General features: G+C 39.1%; 1 protein-coding gene across 1 annotated transcript in view; it reads right to left on the bottom strand.

The window, feature by feature from the left end:
- Positions 1 to 7,505, bottom strand: part of col13a1 (collagen, type XIII, alpha 1) — a 57,655-nt gene extending 50,150 nt beyond the window's left edge. The window contains exons 1-5 of the mRNA XM_077613277.1: positions 7,485 to 7,505; positions 5,600 to 5,650; positions 2,039 to 2,074; positions 1,928 to 1,954; positions 1,823 to 1,849 (exon numbers count right to left, since the gene is read on the bottom strand). Coding sequence (XP_077469403.1) covers positions 1,823 to 1,825 — 3 coding nt within the window. The 5' untranslated portion in view covers positions 1,826 to 1,849; positions 1,928 to 1,954; positions 2,039 to 2,074; positions 5,600 to 5,650; positions 7,485 to 7,505. The remainder of the gene's footprint in view (positions 1 to 1,822; positions 1,850 to 1,927; positions 1,955 to 2,038; positions 2,075 to 5,599; positions 5,651 to 7,484) is intronic.
- Between the last annotated feature and the right edge of the window lie 4,678 nt (positions 7,506 to 12,183).

The following is a 12,183-nucleotide window of genomic DNA, read 5'->3' as shown; positions in this document are numbered from 1 at the left end:
TAATTTTGTCATTTGTCAGATCGTCTGCTTTAACCTGTCATGTTTCCACGCTTCCTCGTTCCATGTTCCAAGTGCCTCGTTCCTCTCTTCCCCGTGTTTTCCCACATCAGGTTTGATTTTGTTATTTGGTACCACGTCTTTGTTACTATCTTTGCCTCCAGTTTAAGTAATTAAAGTTTCGTTTGAGCACTACTTCCCTTGTCCTTGCCCGCTTCCCTGCAATTGGGTTCATTTCCACGTTTCCTCGCCACGATGTCGCCATAGACGTAGCAATATCAGTGTGAGCTAGAATGGAAGTTGGTCTCATTGTACCCTGCGACTGGCTGGCACCCAATTCAGGGTCCCCCGCCTGCTGCCCTTAGTTATCTGGGATAGGCTCCAGCACTTTGCAGCCCGTGTGAGGACAACCAGTGCGGAAGATGAAGAAATGGTTGAATGTCATGTTGGCTTTGGCCAACCTTTTGGCTTTCATTCTAATCACTATGTGACCCCATTAGCTTTTTGGCAGCCACTGAAATCATTATTTGTGGATGCAATGGTTTGAGAACGCTTGATTAGATTTTCTCATTAATAATATTCACATCCACCCTGACATGGCAAATGGTGTAATAAGACTGAAATAACATTCATTTAATCATTAATCTTTTATTCCACTTATCCTTACAAGGGTCATAGGTATGCTGGAGACAATCCCAGCCAACTATGGGCAGTAGCCGGGGAACACCCTGAATTGGTTGAGGAAAAACATTGAAAAGGAAACTACGTACTACTCCCTAGCCACCTCTACTGGGCGATTCAGAACCTACAGAGGCATTAATAGACAAAAAACTGGAATCAATGCATAAATTATCGAGAGAATATACCTACCAAATTTCATTCTTATCATTTCAGAAAAAAATGGAGCAAAGGGGGTTAAAAATCCAAAGTCCCAAACTACTTTTTTATCTATCTGATGAATTCCTAGAAAATGGAAGCCACATTTGATTGTGATTCATTCAGATATAACATAAGGGTATCAATTTTAATTCCAAAATTAATAATGGTCAAAATTATAACTCCGCTACAGTAGAGAGTGAAATCTTATTCATGATCAGATCAAATTTAAATTATTAAATAGAAAATTCCCTTTGTCCGTACTACACTTAAATCCTTATTTGATCTGTTTATAAATGAGAATAAATCAAATAAATGGGAGACTTGCTAGACCACGAGACCGCCATGGGATATCAGAAAATGTCAAATGGATACCTTGGCTAAATAAATGTAGGGAAAGATCTACACTTCTTCTGATGCATGCAGCTCACTACATAATCATTCTCTCCAAGTCAGATAAGCCAGGCATTCATTTTTCTTTCCACAGAAAAGCAGGTGCTAAATTTACCTTAACAACAAAACAAGGACTGGTAATCAAGCAAAACAAGGAACACTGCAACCCAATATTATCTAAGGCCTGTTCAGGTTTTAACTACTACAGAGCTGCCAACATCCGTTGACCCTATTTCAGGAGTACCCTTGTCCAATTTCCGGAGTTATGTTTTCATTCAGGAGTGAATGCGATTTGCGCAAAATCGTTATAAAATGTAAAAAAAAATAAAAGGACAATTTAAATCAAACTGTTATTATCATGTTTTTACATTAATTGAAATATTGTGTTTTTGCAAACAATTGAAATTTTCACAACATTAACATTTTTCAGCTGGCCCCTTACCCACAGTTGCATGTTGTGCAATGTGCAAATGAGTCTCAGTTCCCTTCCAAATCGGCGAATAATGATGAAATAACATTTCCAATATTATCTTAGATTTTTAAAAAAAATGCTTACCATGTCACCCTTAGGCCCATTCTGCCCCTATGGGAACAGTAAAGTTAGGAATGAATAATTTCTGAGTGAGGTTTCTGATCCCGAGGAGATTTCTCATAAACTCACATGTTTGCCATCCAGCCCAATTGGACCCTATAATAAAATGATAATGATTACTGAATATTGGACACAATTTATGTTATTTTATCTAAAAATGTACAACATATTTTTACTTACCGGAAAGCCTGGAAATCCTCTTGTTCCAGGTTGACCCTGGAGAGAAAAACAAAGTGTTTATTGAATTAGTCATTTATTTGTGTATTTTCTTTTACAACATTGAACAGTTGTTTACGTCAATCTGAATAGCTGGAGTGGTGAAATAGTCTTCTACCTACCTATAAGACAACTTGTGTTTTTAACAGATGTTTTTAGTTGTGCTTTGCGATTCTCAATGTCAAAAGGTTGCAAGACTCACTAACCACGATTAAATTGTACTGCTCAAGAATAGTATTTATCTAAATAATTAAATGCAAGTTCCAGATCAAGTTAAACTCCCTATATACATTAACAGAGTAAACACAATTAAATACTTAATACATTGTATGCTCTGTTGAAACAATTGGACATGGAACACTGTTTTTGAAAATTAATACATAGACTTAGTTAGATTTTAAAGTGTCATGGAAAGTCATTTTAAGATTTAGAATATGCACTTTGCTTAACTGTGATTCCCTCATGATATCCTTTCCCTGTGGTAAACCACCTTCTAAGCATTAATGGAGGCTTGGCCCTCTGTGTTCTGGACTTGGCTGCTATTGTGAGAAACTTCCTTTATAGACTGTTATTCATTAAAGATGCCTATTTACCATCCAGGAAGGTCGGGCACACACAAAGATATAGAGTAACACTAATAACAAAAACAGATGGCCGTTCTAAATTAAGGTAGTTTTGATTTTTGGTTTTGCTCTGAAATACAGGAGAGTAACATTATTGCAAAGACAAGCCCTCAAAATGAATTTAAAGTTCATTGTAAAATAATCTCAATAGCAATAATCAATTTGAGTTTGGAAAACTGACATTGACTTTTAGTTGGACTTGTTGCCTTTTTTACATTGTTTGAATTACGACCAAATTAAACATTCAAACCAAATGAATAATTGAATAATTTTTCTTTTGTCTGTAATTACATACACTCATTTTGTCATTAGGAGGCCATTCAATCCAGTTTTGAATAAAGAACTTAGTCCAGCCAATATAAACCTGAGTTCCAGAACCCAGATGCCAGGAAATACAAGAGCCTTACGCTGTCCAGATAAAGCAATACATCGGTAAAAGGTTGTTTATTTTACTAGTTGATGTCCACCACATCTAGTGGTTTAAATTCAAAGTATTGAAAATAATAAAAATAAAAATAATCTCATCTCATTTTCTGTACTGCTTTATCCTCATTAGGGACGCGGGGGCGCTGGAGCCAATCCCGGATGTCTCCGGGCCAGAGGCGGGGGACACCCTGCATCGGTGGCCAGCCGATGGCAGGGCTACTGAAAGCCTTGTTTAGTCTATACAAAGAGGTCTCATTCCGCCGCAAAGTACTCATGCCTAAGTCAAGGCTGACTCAAGGACCTGCAGTGAGCACATCATCTGCACCCTACCACGGACGCTCCAAGAGGCTTCCTGATGCGTCGCTTCTCATCTGTTTTGACTTTCATGAATGTGTTTCGGTACACGTACTAGGCTAAAGATTCAATTCACATGCATGCACATAGATAAACACACTCAGACGTCCCAATTGTGTAATCCACCCCCTTCTTCTTGAGTTGAGATGTCCATGTAATCAGAGTCACAGAGTAAAGTGACAAAAAGAAGTGTAAGCTCTGAACGGAGTTGGGGAGCTGTCCTCAACGGTCGTCCTTCTTGCAAGTGAAAATGTGTCTTTCCTCTTTATTTATGCATATTTTTGTGAATGTTTAATGGGGAACCTGACAATAACCCTTTTAAAAATCTGGTACTATTGATGTTTTTTTAAGATAGCTTTGTTAATTGTGCTGTTCTTCAGATTGAGGACACAAACTAAAAATTTACTCCGATTCCATTATCTGTCTAACATCACACACCAGATTGATATCCATATATCCAATACAAATATATTACAGAAATCAATCCAGGCAAGATCCAATTGAGACCCTTTTCATGGGAGGACCCTTAAAAAATTATTCGTTTCTCGTCAAAATTAGCTTTTATTAATTTTATTTTTTCCCTTTTTTGATGACATAATTAAGTGTATTTCAGACAACACTTGGGGAATTGATATATCCATTAGAATCTCTTTGCATCCTACCAGAGAAAGTTGCATCCTGGTCACATCTGCACCATTGTCCTTTGATTAGCATGAATTGAATTGAATGCCTTTATTGTCATTGTACAAATACACTGAGATTTCAAGTGCATGCATAAATAAGTCATCAGGAAAAATTATATTCAATAATAATGAAGTGGGGCGGCCCTGTGGCTTGAGTGGTTAGCACATCAGCCTCACAGCTCTGGGGTCCTGGGTTCAAATTCAGCTAGGTCCACCTGTGTGTAGTTTGCATGTTCTAGCCGGGCCTGCGTGGATTTTCTCCAGGTACTCCACTTTCCTCCCACATTCCAGAAACATACATGGTAGGCTGATTGGACACTCTAAATTGCCCCTAGGTATGGGTGTGACAGTGAATGGTTGTCCGTCTCCTTGTGCCCTGCGATCGGCTGGCCACCGATTCAGGGTGTCCCTCGCCTGTGGCCCAAAGTCAGCTGGGATGGGCTTCAGCACCCCCCGCGACCCTAGTGAGAATAAAGCGGTTCCGAAAATGAATGAATGATAATAATGAAGTGAGGTAAAGAAGTAACTAAAGTGGTTAGCAGCACGTGAGGTAGCTATGGAGTTTTAGTGAAAGTATCAAAGTGCAAGATAAGAATTTACAGTGCTAAGACTCAAGTACATTTCTGAGAACATTACTTATTGATATGCATTAATTAAGTCTAGATTAGGTCCTCGGTGAAAAATTCGAGTTGAGTATGGTAATAGCTGTTGGTAAGAAACTGTCCCTGAGACAGTTTGAGGAGGTGGAAAATATATCTCATCTCTCTCATCTCATTTCATTTTCTGAACCGCTTTATCCTCACTAGGGTCGTGGGGGGTGCTCGAGCCAATCTCAGCTGACTTCGGGCCAGAGGCAGGGGAGACCCTGAATTGGTGGCCAGACAATCACAGGGCCCAATGACACAATTTAAAGTGTCCAATCAGCCTACCATGCATGTCTTTAGAATGTGGGAGGAAACTGGAGTACCCAGAGAAAACCCACTCAGGCCCAGGGCGGCCATGCAAACTCCACACAGGTGGACCAACCTGGATTTGAACCCAGGTCTCCCACTGTGAGGCCGAAGCGCTAACCACTCGCCCCACTGGGCCACCCTAGAAAATATATATAAGGTTATTATTTGTGGACAGATTAGAATGAAATTTGGCAATCATATTCAAAGAATATATACTCATCGAGCCTCAGAGTCCAATAGTCATTTATTTTTTGGTCTAAATGACAACTAATTAGATTTAATCAACTGCAGACTTAATGCTGCCTGTAGGTTCTGAGGTAAGTGTGCTCCTTGGGTTTGTGCTGATGAGACGTTTAGGGAACCATCTATGCGATCTTAGTTCATTTGAATTTGAGTACTCAGTTGTTGCTTTTTTAAAATAATGATTGAATTGGTATAATTGAAATGATTAATAACAAAAGTATAGGACAAGAAAAGAAAACTTACAGGAGGTCCTCTTGGTCCAATAATAGAAAGACCTGGTTCTCCTGGGCCTCCCTTGAAAATAAAACACAGTAAGACTGTTAAACAGATAAGCTGTACTTTATAAATTAAAAAGTTGAACTATTCAATAGTTTGGAAATCAAAATGTAGTATCTAATAAGTCATGATGTCTCGTATCAAGTTTTTGTGCTGTATTCACCATCTTTTAACGAGAAATATGCAGGTCATTCTCTGCCGCTAAAAGTGCAAACTCTTACAATACTACATTGATTTTCTAGACCACTTGTTAACAGTAGCCGACCCCTGCTGACTTTGTGAAAGAAGTGAAGTACACTCTACTGTTAAGTCAATTGCAGGACACATTATGGTATAGCAAAACAGTCATATATAAAAAGTTTAAAATATACAAAATATGGATGTGTTTGTAATGCAGTCCAAAATAACAGTCATTTTGTAATATAGTCCCTGCTTTAAATAAATCTCGATGTTGATATTTCTGGAATGTTCAAACAGTTTAGATTAGAACAGGGGTCACCAACTTTGGTCCTCCACGGCCCCATATACAGTCTGTTTTCCATTCCCTTCTCCTTTAACTCACCTGAATCTAATGACGAACTCATCAGCAAGCTCTCCAGAAGCTTGATAACGATCCTGGTTATTTGAGTCAGGTGTGTTGGAGAAGGGAGATATGGAAAACAGATTCAATAAGTACCCTCGAGGATCGGAATTGGTGATTATTACCTGCCTACACTACTTTGGGTTTTTACTGGCATCAGCAGACATAGTAACTGCTGAGCTTTGTAATTGGCCCGGAAAAAAGGGTAGATCGCGTAAAGTTGGCTCCTTGAAAAGTAGATCTTTGAGCAAAAAAGTTTGAGCATCACTTATTTTGATGAATATGTCGAAATGGAGTCCTGACTTCGGGCCAGAGGCGGGGGACAACACCCTGTATCGGTGGCCAGCAGATCGCAGGGCAGAAGGAGACGGACAACCATTCACGCTCACACCCATACCTAGGATCAATTTAGAGTGTTCAATCAGCTTACCATATATGTTTTTGGGATGTGGGAGGAAACCGGAGTACCCGTAGAAAACCCATACAGGCCCGGGGAGAACATGCACACTCCACACAGCTGGACCTACCTGGATTTGAACCCAGGACCCCAGAGCTGTGAGGCTGACGTACTAACCATTCAAGCCGCAGGGCCGCTCATTTGTCTAGTATTATAGTAAATTAAGTAAACACAATATTCCAAGGCTAATATGATACCTTCAGTGAGAGAATCTAGCAAGGGGTGGACAATAGCATGTTCTTATTTACAGTAGCAGATACATATAATAGCTTGACGTGATAAGATTTTCAGTATGGTTTTCGACAACATAGACTCCCTAGACTTGTTAAACACTTGTACAGCAAGCACAGGGTTTGAAAATTGGGGTGTCGAGTGTCATTTCACAAAATGCTAAATGAAAAATACATTCTCTCTTTAGAACGGGACGCCTGCTTTTTGTTTTGTGAGGTTTAAATCAGAACACAGAGAGCTTTAAGTGATGGAGCGATACAATAATATTTCATACTGCAACGAATTTCCAATGTGGGAAAGCGTGTCCTGCGATGCTATTTTCAATCTACACTTTTCCATCACTGGTTCAAATGATGTGCTTTAACTGTCTTCTACTCAGCTATACTTGTTATCAACTTTATCAACAATAACTATATCATAACTAATGAACGCTCTTTTGCTATTTGGATTATTTTTTAGTTTGCTAACAAAAGACAGTGGTGCAAGTGGCCCCTGCAGCAGATAGGAAGATGTAAAACCAAGTTAGCAAGTGACAGTAAAAATTTACATCCACATAAATATAGTATCTAATGACCTAAACTTACCTTTCGCCCTGCTTGTCCTTTAAAGCCCTGGGAAGAAAAACATCAGTCACATGCAAAAAGGTGGGGAGAGAGACCCAGAAAAAAAAGAAAGTGTATATATATATATATATATATATATATATATATATATATATATATATATATATATATATATATATATATATATATATATATATATGGGGACACCCTGAATTGGTGGCCAGCCAATCGCAGGGCAGAAGGAGACAAACAATCATTCACGCTCACACTTATACCTAGGGGCAATGCGCCGAAGTCATACGAGTGAACAACTACACCATCAGGTGGCTTCAAAGTGAATTTAATAAAATTAGGGAACAAATAAAGGGCGGCACAGTGAGGGAGTGGATCGGATGGCTGACTCACAGCTCTGAAGTGTTCAATCCTACGTGGGTTCTGACCTTCTCGTGAGAATGCATGTTCTCCCCATGCCTGTGTGGGTTTTCTTTGTGAACTCAGGTTACTTCCACACATCAAAACCATGCCTACTGTACACAGTTGGCAGGGATAGGCTCCAGCAGCCCCACAACCCTTGTGAGGATAAGTGATACGGAAAATTAATGAAATATCAAATAATATTTTCTTGTTTTTGTGCGTTGATGGTGGTCACGTGTGCATGGGTTGGAGGGCCTCTCTAACTTAACAACAATATGTATTATAGTAGGTGTTGTATAACAAACTCTAGTCCGTTTTACTCCTCACAAGGGTCGTGGGGGTGGTGGAGACCATCCCAGCTACATACGGGCATAAGGGGGGTACACCCTTAAGTCGCTGCAAACCAATCGGTTATGTGCGCTTCACCGAGAGAAAGAACAAAAAATATCTTTCATTTCTGCATTAAGCAATTCCATATATTCCTTCCTCAAAAGATCACTCCAAAAGTAACGCCTGTATAAATCATGATGTCAATATTCTGAAATAACAAGCAAAATTGTTTCATGAGTGGAAAAACTCCCTTAATAAATTGGGTGATTAATGTCAAAACTAACGTTGAGATATACAGTAATTAAGGTTAGAGATGATAATGATGGGGTAATACTAGTCTTTACACAATAGAATGGCATAAATAATATTCACTGCTCACAAATATTAAAGGAACATTTTTTATTGGGCCGGGTATGAACAGAATTATGATGGTTTTCTGGTTGGTTAAGCAGCTGAGGGCATCACTGATCACTTTAAGCTTGTATTGGTGTTTATGGAATTAACAACAAGTGCACTACAGTGACAACAATTAGAAAACTCTCAAAACAGGACTGTTTTTACATGTAGAGGTCATTTCAAGTTTTTCTCTTTTTTGGCTACTTTTCACTAATGCTGGTAATGGCTTGAGTAATTATCTCTACTGGCAGTATGAGATGATTCAGTTACCCGACGGAAGGTGCACAGTTTGTCCAACTTCACCAGGATGGCCCATCCTCATGTGCTGCAGCAACATGTTTTAATGTGCCTAATAGCACAATGTCCAGAAAATTGAGATATTACGAGACTGGTGGTTATTCTCGGAGAGGTGGACAGTGCCATAGACGGTGTTCAACCAATCAGCAGGATTGATACCTGCTCCTTTGTGCAAGGCCGAACAGGCTGTGAACTGCTTGTACTCTACAGAATTACCTCTAGAGAGCCACTGGTGCGAATATCTCTACCAAAACAATCAGAAACAGAATTAATGAAGGTGGCATGAGGGCCCGACCTCCTGCAATGAGCCCGGTGCTTACTGCCCAGCACTAGACTGGCATTTCCTCAAGAAGACCATAATTGGCCACTTGTACTTTTCGCAGGCAGGAAAGAGCAGGTTCACCCTTAGAGCCTGTGATAGACATGAAAGTGTCTGGAGAAGACAAGGACAATGTTATGTTGCCTGCAATATCGCTCAACAAAACATGTTTGGTGGTGGGTACGTGATGGTCTGGGGAGGCATATACATGGAGGGACACACAGACCTTCCCAGACCTTTGTTATAATACACGACAATGCAAGCAGTACCTGGAGGTATTCATATGTATGTATGTATATATATATATATATATATATATATATATATATATATATATATATATAGTGTGATAGACTGGCCAACTGGCTTAATAATTGTTTGTTCATGTCGCGCCATGTGTCCAAACTGGTTTTACAATTTTACAATTGTTTATTAAGATCGTGGAATGTAAGATAGGCTAACTAGCTGGCTTTGCAATTATTTGTTCGCATCGCAAAATGTAAGATAGGCTGGCTACCAGGGTTTACAATTAAAAGCTTGTATTGTGCGATGTGGCAAACTCGGTTTGCAATAGTTTGTTCGCATCACGCAATGTAAGATAGGCTGCGGCAGTTTGTGTGAGCTATAAAAACATCTTGTTTGCACAAACTTAAAACCCGGAAATGTCTAACCATATTAGCCCAAAGTTTGTTTGCATAAACTCTGTCCTACATCGCTGTCATAGAAACTTTATCCTGTTTTCATATATAAAGACTGACCCACTGTTCATTCAGAGAGAGAGAGTTGCAAGGACAACAGACTGTGAGCGTGTTCACAGCTTTTTGAGCTCTCTCCCCATCGTGCAGTCTGGTAATAAACCTATTTCCTATTAAATTACTCACTCTTTCTTAACCAGTTCCTGAAGTTGTATTACAGATCTATCAATATACTAAACTCGCGCTAACATAACACACATTCCCTTCTGCGGTATATGAATAGATGTTTGGTTGGTGATCTGCCTCCTACTAGCTGACTTGAAGTAAGGTAAGTGGCAGACAGTGTGCGGTAATCGAGAGGTAAGCGACCTGTATCCACAACAGCGGAATGACAAATTACAAGTCCGTAACTTACACTTATTTAGGTCTTTTGCCGATTAAACGTAGCTTATGGAGAAGCACCATCAATTTCGTCACACGCAGTTTCTGCGTGTGATGACAAGTAGGCTTTTGTGTTGTGGTAATGACGACATGGCCTATGCCCGATTATTATTATTATTATTATTATTATTATATATATATATATATATATATATATATATAGAGAGAGAGAGAGAGAGAGAGAGAGAGAGAGAGAGAGAGAGAGAGAGAGAGAGAGACAGAGAGAGAGAGAGATACATACATATATATATACCTCGACATACGAGTGCCCCGACATACGAGCAATTTGCGATACGAGTAAAATTTTGGGCAAATATTTATCTTGAGATACGAGTAAAATTTTGGGCAAATATTTATCTTGAGATATGAGTAAAATTTTGGGCAAATATTTATCTTGAGATACGCGTAAAATTTTGGGCAAATATTTATCTTGAGATACGAGTAAAATTTTGGGCAAATATTTATCTTGAGATACGAGACAAATTTTGACATACGAGACAAATTTTGACATACGAGCATACAGCGGACGCGAGAGGCTGCTCATAAGAACATCATGGGCACTGTCTCTCTACCCGAAACTCCCTCGTGTAATATTTCTCTGGTCGTAACTGGGCGGAGTGTTGCATATTTACATACAGTCGTATCTCTACTTACAAAATTAATTGGTTCCAGATCTTTTTTCGTAACTTGAAAATTCTGTAAGTAGAGGTGTACTTTTTATGTAAATTCTCAAATTTTTACACGATCCTCACACAACTAACAACTAAACTCTTTAAAATTGTCCCAATTTTGTATGAAAGATGAGGAAACAGACAAGTTAGAGAAAATTATAACGAAATGATTTATTAATGTCTTAAAATGAATAAAGCATATGAAAATGTGCCCTGCACCACTGAAATAGTTCAGCCGTTATTATGGGAGACGTAATACCCGTCTTTGTCCGGCAGATGGCGGCAAGAGCCCGTTCAAACAGGGCCGAAAGCCGTCCACTTTGTAATACATTTTACACTTTTACCTGTGCCCTATGTGTGTGAGTGAAAATATATGCTGCGTTGCATTTGTACGGTTTTTAATGGCTTAATCAAGGGAATTGCAATCATTAATAAGGGGAGCATTTAGTCGAGATTGATAGGTATGTAAGAGAGAATATTGAAACATGTATAGTGGTTGTTGTGAGAAACCAAATTGAATTGAACGCTTTTATTGTTATTATATGAGATAGAATGAGAGCGATGAAACGAGAGCCCAGTAGAGGGTACCGATGTTCTAAAGTGAGAATAAATGCATGCATGACAATATTTCCAAAATAAAATAACGGATAAGGAAATGCATTTACTTTTTGGGGGATTTCATAACTTGGATCTTTTTTTGTATCTCGAGTCACTCATTTGCATATAAAAAATTTCGTACCCTTATACATTTATATATATATATATATATATATATATATATATATATATATATATATATATATATATATATATATATATATACATTCACGCTCCCACTCATACCTAGGGGCAATTTAGAGTGTCCAATCAGCCTACCATGCATGTCTTTGGAATGTGGGAGGGAACCGGAGTACCCGGAGAAAACCCAGGCAGGCCCGGGGAGAACATGCAAACTCCACACAGGTGGACCGACCTGGATTTGAACTCAGGTTGCCTACTGTGAGGCCAACGCGCTAACCACTCATCCGCCGGCCCACCATAGGGATGAGAATCAGCACCTCCAAATCTGAGACCATTGTCCTCAGTTGGAAAAAAAGTGGCATGCCCTCTCTGGGTTAAGGATGAGGTCCTTCCCCAAGTGGAGCTGTTTACCGTAT

Source organism: Stigmatopora argus, chromosome 11, assembly GCF_051989625.1.
Source record: "Stigmatopora argus isolate UIUO_Sarg chromosome 11, RoL_Sarg_1.0, whole genome shotgun sequence".
Taxonomy (NCBI): Eukaryota; Metazoa; Chordata; class Actinopteri; order Syngnathiformes; family Syngnathidae; genus Stigmatopora; species Stigmatopora argus.
Note: the sequence above shows the minus strand (reverse complement) of the source record. Positions and strands in the feature narration are given on the sequence as shown.